General features: G+C 32.8%; 1 protein-coding gene across 1 annotated transcript; it reads left to right on the top strand.

Moving 5' to 3' along the window:
• The first annotated feature begins 6 nt into the window (after positions 1–6).
• LOC149724376 (uncharacterized) lies at positions 7–17,530 on the top strand. Its single transcript, XM_089893188.1, has 65 exons — positions 7–72; positions 137–219; positions 284–437; positions 499–581; positions 1,541–1,694; positions 1,760–1,842; positions 1,902–2,055; positions 2,112–2,194; positions 2,282–2,435; positions 2,512–2,594; positions 2,659–2,812; positions 3,327–3,409; positions 3,569–3,722; positions 3,783–3,865; positions 4,703–4,856; positions 4,911–4,993; positions 5,110–5,263; positions 5,323–5,405; positions 5,461–5,614; positions 5,670–5,752; positions 5,856–6,009; positions 6,068–6,150; positions 6,215–6,368; positions 6,425–6,507; positions 6,691–6,844; positions 6,898–6,980; positions 7,045–7,198; positions 7,250–7,332; positions 7,410–7,563; positions 7,622–7,704; positions 7,769–7,922; positions 8,055–8,137; positions 8,822–8,975; positions 9,040–9,122; positions 9,179–9,332; positions 9,382–9,464; positions 9,590–9,743; positions 9,829–9,911; positions 9,968–10,121; positions 10,869–10,951; positions 11,091–11,244; positions 11,301–11,383; positions 11,445–11,598; positions 11,979–12,061; positions 12,287–12,440; positions 12,509–12,591; positions 12,652–12,805; positions 12,880–12,962; positions 13,039–13,192; positions 13,246–13,328; positions 13,390–13,543; positions 13,604–13,686; positions 14,272–14,416; positions 14,481–14,563; positions 14,628–14,781; positions 14,836–14,918; positions 15,196–15,349; positions 15,404–15,486; positions 15,543–15,693; positions 15,742–15,824; positions 16,085–16,238; positions 16,299–16,381; positions 16,458–16,611; positions 16,670–16,752; positions 17,040–17,530. The coding sequence occupies exons 2-65, from the start codon at positions 168–170 to the stop codon at positions 17,099–17,101; spliced, it is 7,449 nt and encodes a 2,482-aa protein (XP_089749314.1). The 5' UTR covers positions 7–72; positions 137–167; the 3' UTR covers positions 17,102–17,530.
• The last annotated feature ends 776 nt before the right edge of the window (positions 17,531–18,306 follow it).

The raw sequence follows: 18,306 nt of genomic DNA, 5'->3' as shown, positions 1-18,306 counted from the left end.
GAGTGAAGGATCAAAAGCTCCAGTTAAACTAGACATAGCTGAAAAAGAAGCTTTGGATTTGCTAAACACACGGTAAGTAGTTACCTTATTTGTAATTTTCAATTAAATTCTCCATTTTGTTTATTGTTTCCCCAAGGGAAGTTTTGGATAATTTTGAAACAATTCGAATGGAAGCTGATGGTGGTGACAAAGATAAAGGATTGGAATGTTATGGAATTGGTTTGTACATTATTACCACTGTTGCTGTTGGTGGATGTTGTCGTACTATTGTATTACCTTACAGTTTATCCTGAGAATTGCACTTCATATCACGGACCTCATTCTATTGATTGTCTCATCACAATCTGGGAAGAAGTGGGTTGCAAAGTCAAAGGTTATAGATACCCTGGAAACTTTACAAGTGCAGAAGCAAATATTTTAAAGACAGCTAATTTAACGTAGGTTTTAAAAGGTGCATGTTAATTTAGAACAGGGGTATTTACGATTTTCGATGATCAGTGCTATAAGAGAGAACATGGAAGGTGTGAAATCAGAAGCAGATGGTGGAAATGATGATCATCAATTGAATTGTTATGGAACTGGTAAATATAAATATTTGAATTGATAAATAGTGTGTAAGTATGACTATCCGTATCTTTATAAAATTTGTTCGTTTGTTCTGTTTGTTTCAACTCTTAGTAATATCTGCTGATTTTTTTGTGGAAATATTGGTTTTCATTGTAGAAACACAGATTGTAAACTTCTTCCTTGTAACTTTCCTAGGTTTATGTTTAAATGTGTGTATGTTTGTGACATTTGTTTTTTATAAATATTTTGGCTCAAAATAATACAAATTTTGTTTTGTGTTATTGCCCATATGAGTAGTATACAACAATTAGCTATTTTATGTTTCATTGCTTCTTAAAAAGGCACTTTACAAATGCTTTTACACTAATGTCTAATTAATTAAACATTTGTTTCTATAATAAAGGTTCTATAACAGGGGTTCCAAAACCGCGGCCCGCAGAAGCAAAATAAATGGCCCTCAAAGGACTTTAAAATTACCGATGGCATACGTTCACAAATGAACATATTACTTTAAAAAATCGTCTAAAAATGTTTTATTGATTTCTGTAATAATTTACATTGTCTTTGTTACATCACAAAAATAGTTATGACCAACCTGCCACGCTTGTTACTCTGGTATAGGGGTTAATATCGCGACATGATTCAACAAAAAACTGTGAAACTTTGTCTTTTACTTCGCAAGTACGTAGTTTAATCTGTTCTAAAAGCCATGTTTATTACCAGCATATGTGTCGAACTTCCTGACCTATCTAACAGTATTCGTTATAACCAAACTTTGGCCAATACAAGTCGCGTCGCCAATGTAGCAAGGAAAACCTTGCCCGACGCATAATTATGATTTCACATATTGGCCGCGATAAAATAGGTTTGGGAGCCTCTGTTCTATAATAACAACTAGAATTGGACATGTAGTAGACCTAATATAAAGCAGAAGCATTACCCTGTAATTGTTGTTTTACACAATATTTTTTAGTGTTTCCTGAAAATTGTGACACATACAATGGACCACACAGTGTGGATTGCCTTACAACTATCTGGATATCAAAGGGTTGTTTAAGCGAAGGAACAAAAGCTCCGGCAAAATTAGATACAGATGAGACAAGTGCTTTGGATTTGCTAAATGTTGAGTATGTATTAAGGGTATTTTTTGACTTTACAACTAAATATACTTGATTAACTATTTTATGCGCAGTGAGGTTTTAAATAATTTTGAAATGGTTCGAATGGAAGCTGATGGTGGTGATAAAGAAAAAGGATTGGAATGTTATGGAATTGGTTTGTACATTATTAAAAGCATTGCTATTGGTATAAAATTGCTCAATACTATGTTTCAGTTTATCCAGAGAACTGTGATTCTTATCACGGACCTCATTCTATTGAATGTCTCATCACAATTTGGGAAGAAGTGGATTGCAAAGTCAAAGGTTACAGATATCCCGGCAACCTTACAACTGCTGATGCAGATGCTATGAAATCTTTAAATCTATCGTAAGTTGCGTTGTTTCAGTTTATATGAACATCTAATATATAATGCTGCTTTACAGAGCTGTAAGAGGAAATATGGAAAGTGTAAAATTAGCAGCAGATGGCGGAAATGATGATCATCAGTTAAACTGTTATGGCTTGGGTAAGTTGAGTTGTAGTATTTTTGTTCTTTCATTGTATTACAAAGAACTAATCAGTAAGTAAGGAATTGTTTTTACTCCTGTTTTAGTATTTCCCGACAACTGTGACACATATTACGGACCACACAGTGTTCAATGTCTTACAACCATCTGGGAATGGAAAGGTTGTTTAAATGAAGGAACCAAAGCCCCAGTTAAATTAGATCATGCTGATAAAGAAGCTGTGGATTTGCTCACTGTAGAGTAAGTTTGTTTGCAGTTATCTGTAATTTGATGTAATTAACTTTTTATTTTCCTAAAATGTTAACTCCAACTTTAGTGAGGTTTTGGATAATTTCGAATTAGTTCAAGTCGAAGCTCATGGTGGTGACAAAGATAAAGGATTGGAATGTTATGGAATTGGTTTGTACATTATTACCACCGTTGCTATTGGTGGATGTTGCCCTACTATTGTATTACCTTTTAGTTTATCCTGAGAATTGTGATTCTTACCACGGACCTCACTCCATTGACTGTCTCATCACAATTTGGGAAGAAGTGGATTGCAAAGTCAAAGGTTATAGATATCCTGGCAACCTCACAATTACAGATGCCAATGTTTTAAAGTTTTTAAATTTGACGTAAGTTAAGTTAAATAATTTAATAGTCAAAAGCTACCAGTGTTGTATATAGTTTTGTTTTGCTCATCTGTAGAAAAACGTTTCAGTTATATAATGTTGTGTATAATTGTAATTATTTTTTATTTTTTCACTGGTTTACTAATTTTCTTGCCTGTTTGGGCCGAAAGAGCTTTCGATTTTTATTACTAAATCACATTCAGCTTTATTTGTAGTTTGTATGTAAGGTATGTTGCATCTCATATATATTTTTTTTTATAACTCCTGACTGTCATACAATGATACATTTATACACTGTTAGTAAAGTCATACAGAAAAAGCAAATTTAGCAAATATAAAATGATCTCTATTAATTTTGTTAATAGGTGCCGAAATGGTATCGCTACAGTCTGGAAAAATTTGATAAAATTCAATAAATGTACAGAGCTATAAACAATAACAATAGAATGAATGTTTTGTCATATTGTAACGAGGCCATTACATCTTAAGTGACAAATAACTGTTTGCTTCTTTATAGAGCTGTAAGAGGAAACATGAAAGGTGTAAAATTAGCAGCAGATGGCGGAAATGATGATCATCAGTTAAATTGTTATGGCTTGGGTAAATTATTTTTTTTCTCTCTCTTTTTTGATTAGACCTCCATTTCGGACAACTTAACTTTAGTCTCATTTATATTATCATTAATATTCATAGCCCTCAAATAGTTTTTTTTGCCCTTTCTGTCCATTAAAAGTAATATAGAATATGTAATTATTTTAGTGTTTCCTGAAAATTGTGACACATACTATGGACCACACAGTGTGGAATGTCTTACAACTATTTGGATATCAAAAGGTTGTTTGAGTGAGGGAACCAAAGCTCCAGTTAAACTAAACACTGCTGAAAAAGAAGCTTTAGATTTGCTTATTGTTGAGTAAGCAGAATAAATTTTTTTTGATGTATTTGACAGTTTCATTTAATGTTTTCATTGCAGAGAGGTTATGCATAATTTTACCTTAGTTCGAATGGAAGCTGATGGTGGTGATAAAGATAAAGGATTGGAATGTTATGGAATTGGTTTGTACTAGGGCTGTGGATTTTCCCTATTTTTGTTTAACCGTTAACCGTTCAGTTTTAACCGGTTAACCGGTTAACCGATACAAGTGTAATCCTAATAAAAGCGTCTTGTTTATCGCTCTTCTTTCGCGAATTTAAAGGCAACTTTACGACGTACGTATGGACTATGCTTGCAATACATGGGCAAACGTTCTTAACGTTAAAGTATTGCTTTCCTATTCGTATTCAAACCTGTTTAAAGCACCTGCCGTCTAAATAATCAACGTGTGAGTTGCAATTATGACGCAGTTATTAACGTGTGAATTGCTATTATGTCGTAATCAATTGCCAGGTCAAACAATCGCTATTATGATGCAATGAATCCACGTGTGAATGCCTGCTTTTGTCGTAATAAACACGCTGCTTGGCTGAGGAAAACATTTAAGTTGTGTATTACACCAATATGATGTTGCAAAACTAGTTAGCCTGCGGTATTAACAATCAAGATTGATGGCGTAATCGCCGTTGTAGGGCACGATCAAAGCAACAGCGTCCCTGCGCACTCTGTCTTATTGCAAAACAACAATCAACGAACACGAACACGTGTCTTTCGTGTAAATAAGACAGATATTGATATACGTTTATGCCCTATGACGTCATAGTTCGGTTAACGACTTGAACTTTTCGTTAGCGGTTAACCGAATAGGTTCGGTTAACCGGTTAACTGTTAACTTTTCCACAGCCCTAGTTTGTACATTATTACCAACATTGCTATTCGTATGAATTTCTGACTATTGTTTTTAGTATTAGCAACATTGCTATTGGTGGATGTGTTCCTACTATTGTATTTCAATTTAGTTTATCCTGAAAATTGTGATTCTTATCACGGACCTCACTCTATTGATTGTCTGATCACGATATGGGAAGAAGTGGATTGCAAACTGAAAGGTTATAGATTTCCAAACAACCTCACTACTGCTGATACTGATACGTTGAAAAACTCAAATATAACGTAATTTGTTTTGGTTAGAAAATAATTTTGCGCCTACATTAAAGTTTTTAACAGAGCTGTAAGAGCAAACATGGAAAGTGTAAAATCAGCAGCGGATGGTGGAAATGATGATCATCAATTAAATTGTTATGGATTTGGTAATCCCACTGTCATTGTATTGTTTAATATCTCTATTTCTATTACAACCATGAGATTTGTAGTGTTGTGTATGATCAAGCTGAAAGCAATGTGTGTGTGTATTTATTTTTTTCAGTTTTTCCAAGTGATTGTGACTCGTATTACGGACCACACAGTGTGGAATGCCTTACTACTATCTGGAAATCAAAAGGTTGTTTAGCTGAAGGAACAAAAGCTCCAGTTAAATTAGAATTAAATGAAACAGAAGCCTTGGATTTGCTGAATATGGAGTATGTAAACATTACTTTATTCAAGTTTTTACTTTTAATATGTGTTATTTTAAATACAGTGAAGTCTTGGTTAGGTTTGAAACAATTCGAATGGAAGCTGATGGTGGTGACAAAGATAAAGGATTGGAATGTTATGGAGTTGGTTGGTATATTATTAACAGCAATGCTAATTTGCGTTCTATTGGTTTACCTTTCAGTTTATCCTGAAAATTGCGATTCTTATCACGGACCCCACTCTATTGATTGTCTTATTACAATCTGGAAAGAAGTGAATTGCAAAGTCAAAGGTTACAGATATCCTGGAAATCTAACAGCTGCTGATGCAGATGCTTTGAAATCCATGAATTTGACGTACGCCTATTTTTAAATATAATATGAACATTCAAAATATAACGCTTTTTTACAGAGCTGTAAGAGGAAATATGGAAAGTGTAAAATTAGCAGCAGATGGTGGAAATGATGATCATCAGTTAAATTGTTATGGCTTGGGTAAGTTAAGATATGTAATGTTTGTTCTTTAAGTTTATTGCCCAGTTTATTTTTTACAACATATTTGCATAATATATTGCAGTACTTTTTAAAAATTCTTTAGTGTTTCCTGACAATTGTGACACGTATTACGGACCACACAGTGTGGAATGTCTTACCACTATCTGGGAATGGAAAGGTTGTTTAGGTGAAGGAACAAAAGCTCCAAATAAACTAGAAACAAATGAAACAGCAGCCTTGGATTTGCTGAATGTAAAGTATGAGTATATCGGTATAATGTTTCTTATGTCTCCATTTTAAATATTTTAACCACAGTGAAGTTTTGGATATTTTTGAAACCATTCGAAGCGAAGCTGATGGTGGTGACAAAGATAAAGGATTGGAATGTTATGGAATTGGTTTGTACATTATTAACAGCAATGCTATTTGTGTTTATTTGCGTTCTATTGGTTTACCTTTCAGTTTATCCTGAAAGTTGTGATTCTTACCACGGACCTCACTCTATTGAATGTCTCATCACAATTTGGGAAGAAGTGGGTTGCAAACTAAAAGGTTATAGATTTCCCAACAACCTCACCACCGCTGATAGTGATTTTTTAAAAACCTCAAATTTGACGTGAGTTTTGGTTTGGAAATAACTTACTTTTTTAATTAAGTGATTTATGTTTACAGAGCAATAAAAGCAAATATGTTAGCTGTTAAATCAGCAGCAGATGGTGGAAATGCTGATCATCAATTGAATTGTTATGGTTTAGGTAAAATGTTTTTGTTTTACTTTTAAACTGTGTTTTTTATAATAACCGTACGACTTTTCATGGGTCTTCTTCTTCCTTTAATTTCAAACTCTGTTTTGTAGCTAAAACCATCTACCAAGTAGCTAAAACCATCTACGTGATGTTTGATATGTCCATAAAAAGTAACAAATATTTCGATTTCAGTGTTTCCTGACAATTGTGACACGTATTATGGACCACACAGTGTGGAATGTCTTACCACCATTTGGGAATGGAAAGGTTGTTTAAGTGAAGGAACAAAAGCTCCAGTTAAATTGGAAGCAAATGAAACAGAGGCATTGGATTTGCTGACTATTAGGTATGTAAATTTTTATTGTAAGCATTGTTTTTTATATGCTCTTTTTAATATAGAGGGATATTAAACAAATTTGATCTGGTTCGAATGGAAGCTGATGGTGGTGACAAGGATAAAGGATTGGAATGTTATGGAATTGGTTTGTACATTATTACCACCGTTGCTATTGGTGGATGTTGTCCTACTATTGTATTACCTTTCAGTTTATCCTGAGAATTGTGATTCCTATCACGGACCTCACTCCACTGATTGTCTGATCTCAATCTGGAAAAAAGTGGATTGCAAAGTCGAAGGTTATAGGTATCCCGATAACCTTACCACTATTGATCGTGATTCTTTGAAAACATCAAATCTGGCGTGAGTTTAATTTTTACAAAAAAAAACAACATTCTTAATTTTTTTACATAGAACTGTAAGAGAAAACATGGAAAGTGTGAAATCAGCAGCAGATGGTGGAAATGATGATCATCAGTTAAATTGTTATGGAATTGGTGAGCTAAACTATTGTCTTTAAGTGTAATATCTAGAATTTGTGCTTAAAACTTCATATAATTTTTTTTTTCTTCAGTATTTCCAGATAATTGTGACACGTATTATGGACCACACAGTGTGGAATGTCTTACCACTATCTGGAAATGGAAAGGTTGTTTAGGTGAAGGAACAAAAGCTCCAGTTAAATTAGAAACAAATGAAACAGAGGCCTTGGATTTACTGACTGTAGAGTATGTAAACATTGAGTGTTATTTTTACAAGTTTCTGTATGTTCTATTCTAAATACAGACAAGTTTTGAATAATTTTGAATTAGTCCAAGTTGAAGCTCACGGTGGAAATAAAGTTAAAGGATTGGAATGTTACGGAATTGGTTTGTACAATGTTTATAGCACTTCTATTGATGCAAGTAATCCTACTATTGCATTTCGTTTTAGTATATCCTGAAAATTGTCATTCATATCACGGACCTCATTCCATCAATTGTCTTATTACAATTTGGAAAGAAGTGGATTGCAAAGTCAAAGGTTACAGATATCCTGGCAATCTAACAACCGCTGATGCAGATGCCATGAAAGCATTGAATTTAACGTATGTTTTTTTTTAATGAAAATTTAATTTAATTCAGTTCAATGTATTCTTTATGTTTAACTTGTTTGTTTTTATACGAATATGGTGTAAGCATTGTGAATGTGAACGTATAAAATATATTGCTTTTCTTAGAGCAATAAGAGAAAACATGAAAAGTGTAAAATTAGCAGCAGATGGTGGAAATGATGATCATCAATTGAACTGTTATGGCTATGGTAAGTTAGTTTTGTGTTTATTAAGTTCTATCTTTGGGGACGTTAAGTAATCATTGAGTTCTTGTTGTTGCTTCCTAAAACAAGTTGTTATAGACTAGTTATAATTTATAATTTATTCCTTTAGGGACGAGTACAGTTGGTAAAAGTTTAGTATCTATATAATTTGTATTCTGCACATTATCAAGGTTTTAACGTCATTCTGTCAAAGAAAAGTGGTTTTATTTGATATCTATGTTAATCTGTGGCTTTCAGTAAATTGCAATTTTAGATACCTCAGCTGTTTTTTTCATTTTTTTGGTATTATGTAGCATTTTTTACATAGTTTATGTTTTTTTGTGTATTATTCAATTTTGTTTGGTTATAAGTCAAGTATTTGATTTTGCTGAGGCCAGTAATCAATTCAATTAAACCCTTAGTTGGGTGGAAAACAAACAAGGAATCCACTTTTCAATAGATTTTTATATTTTGCTTAAAAACCCAAATTACACTGAACCACAGGTTCTCTGAAAATGTCATTAAAAATGTTTTGACTCCATAAAGAAATCAAAATCCAGTCTTCTAATAAAATTCCTAAAGAACTGATTGAATATTTTAAGCTTGTACAAACACCTGTGTCGCTGAAATCAGATATTTATTTTTTATAATTTTTAATAGTATGTTCATTAGAAATATTGTTGTTTTCAGTATTACCTGAAAATTGTACCACATACCATGGACCACACAGTGTGGAATGTCTTACAACTATCTGGGAATCAAAGGGTTGTTTAAGTGAAGGCACAAAAGCTCCAGTTAAACTAGATACTCCTGAGAAAGATATATTAGATTTGCTTAACGTTAAGTATGTTTTATGTCATGCTGCATTGAATTACAATATGATGTTATTTTTGTATTTACATTTATAGTGAAGTTTTGGATAATTTTGAAACTGTTCAAATGAAAGCAGCAAGTGGGGATGATGATAAAGAATTGGAATGTTATGGACTTGGTTTGTTTTTATATTTAGCTTTGCTAACGCTAACTAATGCACTACAATCTTTTTAGTTTTTCCTGAGAATTGCACTTCATATCACGGACCTCACTCTATTAATTGTCTCATCACAATCTGGGAAGAAGTGGATTGCAAAGTCAAAGGTTACAGATATCCCGGCAACCTTACAACTGCTGATGCTAATGCTTTGAAATCTTTTAATTTGAGGTAGGTTACTTGCAGGTCAGATGCTCTATTACTCTATTTTTTTACATAGAGCAATAAGGGAAAACATGGAAGGTGTAAAGTCAGCAGCTGATAGTGGATCTGATGATCATCAGTTGAATTGTTATGGTTTAGGTATGACAAATTTTAAGTTATTTTTTTATTTTAGTTTGCAGTTACCCATCATGTGTTTTATTGTCTTCGTATCTTCAGCTCCTGTAAATTAGGTATTGGTAATACACTATGTGTAATTTTTTTAGTGTTTCCTGAAAATTGTAGCACATACTACGGCCCGCATAGTTTGGAATGTCTTACAACTATCTGGGAATCCAAAGGTTGCGTAGGTGAAGGCACAAAAGCTCCTGTTAAGTTAACAACCATCGAAAGAGACATCACAAATTTGCTCAATGTTGGGTAAGTATAACTTGTGCTACAAAATATTGTTAAACAACATAGCAAGTTTGTATTTCAGTATGTAAAATTATTCTCTAACATGTAGTGAGGTTTTGGATAATTATAAAACGATTCGAATGGAAGCTGATGGTGGTGACAAAGATAAAGGATTGGAATGTTATGGACTAAGTTTGTATTTGTTTTAATATACTTTTGAAAAGGGTATAAAAGTCGTTAGTTTGCAGTTTTTCCGGAGAATTGCACTTCATATCATGGACCTCATTCTCTTGATTGTCTTATAACAATCTGGGAAGAAGTGGATTGCAAAGTCAAAGGTTATAGATACCCTGGCAATCTAACAAGTGCAGATGCTATTGCTTTAAAAAACTCGGCTTTGCGGTGAGTTGACCTTATTATGGAAAAATAAAAATGCAATAAAAGTCAATTTATATTCTGTTGTTAGCGAAGTTGTACAACACCACACAACCCTGTTGTGCAACACCTTTTTCATAAATATGTCAACGCATCAAGGCGTCTCCATGCAGAATTTTAGAATCAATTGTACTGCAGAACCATTCTGTTTTATGTTGGTGTAGTCCTTGTCAAAGACTTGGCCCATTAACCTAATACACCAAAGCCTATTTAAGTCTATCAAGCAACCAGTGCAACTCTGTCTTGGACACCTTCCGCAATACAGTTTCCAACACACAGGTCACCAACTTCAACCAGAACACTCCTCTTGTTATGGCTCAAGTCTGGTTGCAGTGTCTTTAACTAATTCCCACAACTCATGTCATAGGCTACTCTTCTCAATTTTACAACACTGCATCACAGTCAGATGTGTATTTCACATCATCTTTATCTTTCGCTTATCACATTTTTATTAAGTATCTTGTCAAGCACACAACATGGTTTTAGTGAAGTATCTTGCCCAAGAACACATTATGGTATAAGGGTAAAGCGTCGTATATAGTACTCAATGCAAATGGTGCATTATTTTTAAAACAAAATGTGCTTGCTTGTGGAGAATATTTAAACTGTGTGTCTTTTGTGATTAGACCTACATTTAAGCCTCGGCACCAGACATTACATGACCATACAACAAACACAGTTTTTATCTTGATTTATTGCTTTTAATAATTTCAGTGCTATAAAAACAAACATGGAAGGTGTAAAATCAGCAGCTGATGGTGGAAATGATGATCACCAATTAAACTGTTATGGTTTAGGTAAATAGGACTCTACATTTAGTTTTATAAATACACCTAAACAATATGGTATATATCTGTAATTAAATGGTATACTTAAATTTTGGTTTAAACCTTTTATTAATTCTAATATGTCTGATTTTATAATAAACTATTTCAGTATTTCCTGAAAACTGTACCACATACCATGGACCACACAGTGCAGAATGTATTACAACTATATGGGAATCAAAGGGTTGTTTAAGTGAAGGAACAAAAGCTCCAGATAAATTAGATACAGCTGACAAAGATGCTTTAAATTTGTTGAATGTTGAGTATGTAATGCTGTTTTTATTTTCAACAAACCCCACATAACTTAACTATAACACAGTAAGATTTTGGAAAATTTTGAGATGGTTCAAGCTGGTGCCTATGCTGGTGATGAAGTTAAACAATTAGAATGTTATGGACTTGGTTCGTATTTTGTTTGCATGACTTTGTCAGAAAAAAAAGTATCTTAATTAATATATTTCAGTTTATCCTGAGAATTGCACTTCATATCACGAACCCCACTCTATTGATTGTCTCATCACAATCTGGGAAGAAGTGGATTGCAAAGTCAAAGGTTATAGATATCCTGGCAACCTGACTATGTCTGAGTTTGATGCTATGCAAAAAAGGAATTTAAGGCAGGTTTTATTTTTGTAAATTGAATATAAGAAATAGTTGATATGTTAAATGGGGAACTGGGGTCAATTAAAATGTTTCTGTTAAAAACCCTACCATTAGGAAGTTAACAATGAATGAATGAATATTGTGCATTGTGCAGTAAAATTTTTTTTACAGATGCAGTATTACTTTTGAGCATTTAATTATTAAGATATTGGCACAATAAAATTATTAGTACGCCATTTCTCATTGTTAAGAGACTGGTTTACACTTATACAAGAAGGACTAATGACATCACGAAGTATAATAAAAGTAACAATAAATGGGACAGAATCTGAATAGAAAATCAAAGATTACGAAGTGTCTTTAATTTCTCTTTAACATAGTTACACTTGTACAGAGATATTACAGCAAACATGAAAAGTGTAAAATCAGCAGCTGATGGTGGAAATAATGATCATCAATTAAATTGTTATGGTTTAGGTAAACCATGATTTCTTTTTTTGTTGTTTTAATAATACTTTACAAAAAAAATGTGTTGGTTGAATTGTTTTGGCTTAGTTTAATAAACTAAAACTGTTGGTTGTTTTTCAAAGCAAATATATTTTAATCTTACCTTTAAATTTAGAAGCATTAAAGGTAATCAGAATTTTACTCCAATACGTATCTGAATTTTACTCAGATAGTGTAATTGATTTTTTATTACAGTATTTCCCGAAAATTGTGACACATACTACGGACCGCACAGTGTGCAATGCCTTACCACTATCTGGGAATCAAAAGGTTGTTTGAGTGAAGGAACCAAAGCTCCAGATAAATTAAACACAACTGAAAGAGGTGCTTTGGATTTGCTGAATGTTGGGTGAGTCTAAGTGTTGTTCAAAAATAAAACCCCTATAATAACAGTTTATTTTAATATTTCAAATGCAGTGAGGTTTTGGATAATTTTGAATTAGTTCAACTTGAAGCTGTTGAAGGCAATAAAAACAAAGAATTGGAATGTTATGGAATTGGTTTGTTTCTGTCTTTTTAAACATTTTTCAAGTAACTTTTATTATTCTGTTTCATTTTAGCTTTTCCTGAAAATTGTGATTCATTTTTTGGACCTCACTCTGTTGACTGTCTCATCACAATCTGGGAAGAAGTGGATTGCAAAGTCGAAGGTTTCAGACATCCCAACAATCTCACTACTGATGACACGCATACTTTAGAGCTGCTAAACCTGACGTAGGTATTTGCCCTTTCAGTTGGCACAACAATACAGCTTTCCCTTTTACTAATTTTAAGTGTAATATACGCAGAGCAATAAAAGAAAACATGGAAACTGTAAAATCAGCAGCTGATGGTGGAAATGATTACCACCAGTTAAATTGTTACGGCCTGAGTAAGTTGATTTGTTTAAATTGTTAATAGTATTGCAAATGATTGTTTTTTCTGACATTTAAACACTTTTTTTTCAGTTTTTCCTGAAAACTGTGACACATACCATGGAGAACATATTGTTGAATGTCTTACAACAATTTGGTTGATGAAGGGTTGTTTAAGTGAAGGAACAAAAGCACCAGTTAAACTTGATCAGGCTGAACTACATAGTGTAGTTGTGTTGAATTTACAGTATGCATTTTTTTCGATTTTTTAATTTTGTTGTTTATATTTTACGACTACAGTGAAGTTTTCAACAAGTTTAAATTGGTTCAAATGAAAGCTGATGGTGGTGATGAAGATAAAGAACTAGAATGTTATGGACTTGGTTTGTGTTTGATTAATTACATTTTATAATACAATATATATATTGGTATCTAACGTTTTAGTGTTTCCAAATAATTGCAATTCTTACCACGGACGTCATTCCATTGAATGTCTCATCACCATCTGGGAAGAAGTGGATTGCAAGGTTCAAGGTTATAGATATCCTAACAACCTCACAACTACAAATTCACATACATTAGAATTTCGTAACTTAAGGTGATTGTGCTATAAATTATTTAATTTATTTGCAACCTTAATCCAATTACATTTTAATAGAGCTGTCAGAGAAAACATGAAAAGTGTTAAATCAGCGGCCGATGATGGAAATGATGATCATCAATTGAATTGTTATGGCTTAGGTGAGTAGGTCGATCTAAAACTGACATTTCCAGCTTTCCAATACTGCAACCCCCAATGAGGTTTTTTGTATTATTAATATGTTTGTGTCTCTTTTGTTGTTTATTTCAAAATTGTTAATAGCCCACATTGAAATATATCCAGCAAAGTATTTTTAGTAGCAATATACCTTTATCACATAGTGCAATAAAATAACTACAAAAAGAGATCGGGGCCCTGAATTGGGCCAATTCATTATAAAAAAATTGTTGATAAAGAAGATAAGCAGATTCGCTTACCTTTGTGCATCTTCGGGACTGTGATGTATTGTGGGACTGTGTAACTCCTTATGTTAGAAACACTGCTTTTACAAAAAATATACCTTTATCACATAGTGCAATAAAATAACTACAAAAAGAGATCGGGGCCCTGAATTGGGCCAATTCATTATAAAAAAATTGTTGATAAAGAAGATAAGCAGATTCGCTTACCTTTGTGCATCTTCGGGACTGTGATGTATTGTGGGACTGTGTAACTCCTTATGTTAGAAACACTGCTTTTACAAAAAAATGCTGTTGTAGATTTTTCTGTTTGTTTGTTTTTTGCAGTGTTCCCTGACAATTGTGATACATACTATGGACCACACAGTGTGGAATGCCTTACAACTATCTGGGAATGGAAAGGTTGTTTAGGTGACGGAGCAAAAGCTCCAGCTAAATTAAATGATACTGAACTGCATGATATAGATCTAAGGTTTGATTTGACTTCAAATTTTAAAAAATAAGGCTTGTTTTTTGTTTAACTTCTCCAATAATAGTGAAGTTTTACAAAAGTTTGAAACTATTCAAATGGAAGCTCATGGTGGTGACAAAGATAAAGGATTGGAATGTTATGGAATTGGTTTGTACATTATTAACAGCATTGCTATTGGTACTAATTTGCCTACTATTGTATTTCGTTTTAGTTTATCCCGAGAATTGTGATTCTTATCACGGACCTCACTTTTTTAATTGTCTCATCACAATATGGGAAGAAGTGGATTGCAAAGTCAAAGGTTACAAATATCCTGGCAATCTGACTATTCCAGAGTCAGAATCCTTAAAAATTTTGAACTTAAAGTAAGATGTTGTAAACTAAATAAACTGTGTATACTAAAGGATTTACAAATACAGATCTATAAAAGAAAACATGCAAGGCATAAAATCAGCAGCTGATGATGGAAATGATGATCATCAGTTAAACTGTTATGGAATTAGTGAGATTATTGTATTAATACTTTTTTTGTTTTTTTCCTATATTTTTCCTCGAATACCAATGTCTTAAACTATACTTTGAAATGGGAACTTACGTCTTTCTATTTTATCTGTGATCTTCTAACTGTGACAATAAATCCCCTGTGCAGTGTTTTTGGAAAAAAATGTTTTCCGAAAATATGCATGATTTTGCCAATATATGTTTAGCGTTTCCTGACAATTGTGATGCTTGTGTTTTAAATGGACCATTCACACCTTTATCTTATCTTATATGTTTAGTATTTCCCGACAATTGTGCCACATACTATGGACCACACAGTGTGGAATGTCTTACGACTATCTGGCAATCAAAAGGTTGTTTGAAGGAAGGAACCAAAGCTCCAGTTAAATTAAACACCACTGAAAAAAATGCTTTAGATTTGCTGAATGTTAAGTGAGTATGAATAAAATTGTCTTTATAAAGTTGATTTGTCTATTTTATTTACAGTGAGGTTATCAATAATTTTGAAACGGTTCAAGCAGAAGCTAATGGTGGTGATAAAGATAAAGAGTTGGAATGTTATGGTCTTGGTTTGTAACAACTTTAAATGTGATTACATTTTGTGATCTTCTGTAACTATTTTTAGCGTTTCCTAAAAATTGCACTTCATATCATGGACTTCACACTCTTGAATGCCTTATCACAATCTGGGAAGAAGTGGATTGCAAAACCAAAGGTTATAGATATCCTGGCAATCTTACAAGTGCAGATGCTGCATTACAAACCTTTAATTTACGGTAAATACTGTTTTTAATTCTTGCAAAAAAAAAAATTGTTTGTTATAGGCATGTAAGAGCAAACATGGAAGGTGTAAAATCGGCAGCTGATGCAGGAAATGATGATCATCAATTGAATTGTTATGGTTTAGGTTAGCTTGCTAAACATTATGATCATTTTAATATTTCTTAATAGAACCTAAACTTGGGCTAATCACGATTTTAAAGCTTGTTTGTTGAACTTGAGAAAAAAATTGTACTGTTAGCTTGGATTTAGATAAAGTTTTTTAAATATACTGAAACTGTCATTTTTTGTTCTTTGACCATTGTTGTGACCTTATCTGTAGCATTTGGCTAATAGGAGTTTAAATGCCAAAGTTTTTAATTTTGTTAAAGATCACATCTTATTCAGTATTTCCGGAAAATTGTACTACATACTACGGACCTCACAGTATGGAATGCTTTACAAATCTGTGGTATATAAATGGTTGTTTGGTTGAAGGAACAAAAGACCCGCTTAAATTGGATCAAGAAGAAAAAGAAGCCCTCGATTTATTATCTTTGGAGTAAGTTTAAATGTTAATGGTTTTAGGTTATTTTTTCATTGTGTAATATTTCAACTATAGTAACATATTGGACAATTTTGAAACAACGCGAATCACAGCGGAAAGTGGTGATGAAGAAAAGGGAATGGAATGTTATGGAATTGGTTTGTGTTTTTAAATGAATGTTACTAGAAAAGATAAGTATAGTTTATTATTATTTTTGATTGTGTGCTATTTTAGCTCTTCCCGATAATTGTGATTCTTACTATGGTCCACATAATCTTGAATGTCTCATTACAATCTGGGAAGAAGTGGATTGCAAGGTCATGGGTTGGAGATATCCTGGCAACCTTACAGTTTCTGATGCTGATACTTTAAGATCCTCAAACTTGAGGTATTCACTAATGCTTGCTAATATTATAACATCTCAAAACCATTTCACTTATTCACAGAGAAATAATACAAAACATGAAAAGTGTGAAATCAGCAGCGGATGATGGAAATGATGAGGATCAATTGAATTGTTATGGTTTAGGTAAGTTTGGTCTTCATTTCATTAATATATTAAGTTGTTTTTAACTGCAGGGCTATGTGGAGGTTCAGTTGGACATTTTTTGTTTATATAATAATAAAAAATTAACATATTTCATGTATACTAAGAATAACATTTTAACATAATGATTTGAGAGATTTCTTTAAATAATAAGTTGATTGTATATTAGTCTGTATATCAACAATATGACCAAAAAAAATAAATAAATAAAACTTCGTATTAAACAAAACTTAATGAAGTGTTACTTTGATTAAAAGTTCAAATTATAGGAACAAGGTGTACTAAAGGTGCAATTTATTTCACCACAGTGCGCCGTGTCCACTTTACATGATGTGGTCTGTAGTCACACACAAGAGCAGCCTGTCCAATCTACATAGTCTGGATTTTCTCTGAGAGCTTCTTCTGCCTTGCTGTGCATTAATAATTGACATTAGTAACTAAACATATATATTGCATTTTTTATTTCACGCACAGCATCGCTGGTGATTATCATAACAATAAAACGCTCTTTTACATTTAAAAGCACTCCACTTTCAGTTGTATAGTAGAGTGGTGGAACTTGGAACATTTAAGGGGTGTTCACATTACTTCCTTCATCGCTAGCGATACGAGCAACAAAATTTTGTTTAAAACAGTTTCTACTCTGCCGATAATTGCTAGCGTTGAACGGCTTTGGCCAAAAAGTAACAATTTTTCGCGTGAACTGTTTTGCTGTAAATTAAATCGTTTAGATAATTTTCGATTAAATATGAATGTGGAATATATTTTGTTAAATTTAGTGAAAAATTATTGAAAATAGCATTTGTTAAGGTGTTTTGCAATTTTTGTTAAGACCAACTTTAAAAAAAATGATTAAAACAGTGGAATATTACACGGACGTGTTTAATACACAATTACTTTGTATAAAAATGATGAAATAAAACCAAAATATATGAAATATAGAGGCAGATATAACATTAGCCAGTTACTTGACAAATTAGGCATTTGCGCTAATATTTTAAAAAGCCGTTGCCTGCTAAACGAAATTATACTTCTTGGGTATTTTCCTCTGTTTTATTTATCGCATGTTTACGTTGAAACGAAGTTAAATGTAATTTCCAACTTCTCACAGAACAGGATACCAGGAAGTTTTACATTTGCGTGTGAATCCTTTGTAGGCAAACACATCGGCCAACAATCGCTCTCTCCCATCGCCAGCGCTTTTACCGCTCGTAGTGTGAACCCGCCTAAAAGCACATAGTGCTCGATATTTGTCAAAATTTTTGGGTGATACCACGAATTGGTGCTATCATACTTTTATTAAATAACAACAGTAAATAAATATGCTAGAAAACACAAAAGGAATTTATCGATTCACGTCAAAATTTTTGGGTGATACCACGAATTGGTGCTATCATACTTTTATTAAATAACAACAGTAAATAAATATGCTAGAAAACACAAAAGGAATTTATCGAATCACACAACAAGTGTAATTTTACCAATTTAAAACACACACAGAGTAAGACTTGACAATTACAAATCCTTGTTCCATTT

Source organism: Ciona robusta, unplaced genomic scaffold, assembly GCF_009617815.1.
Source record: "Ciona robusta unplaced genomic scaffold, ASM961781v2 AP042734.1".
NCBI lineage: Eukaryota > Metazoa > Chordata > Ascidiacea > Phlebobranchia > Cionidae > Ciona > Ciona robusta.
Note: the sequence above shows the minus strand (reverse complement) of the source record. Positions and strands in the feature narration are given on the sequence as shown.

Coding starts and splice junctions, on each gene's coding strand:
- LOC149724376 (XM_089893188.1), top strand. CDS start 168: ATGGAAGCTGATGGTGGTGACAAAGATAAAGGATTGGAATGTTATGGA. Junction 1,695..1,759: donor TTGGATTTGCTAAATGTTGA/GTATGTATTAAG, acceptor TTTTATGCGCAG/TGAGGTTTTAAATAATTTTG. Junction 1,843..1,901: donor ATTGGAATGTTATGGAATTG/GTTTGTACATTA, acceptor ACTATGTTTCAG/TTTATCCAGAGAACTGTGAT.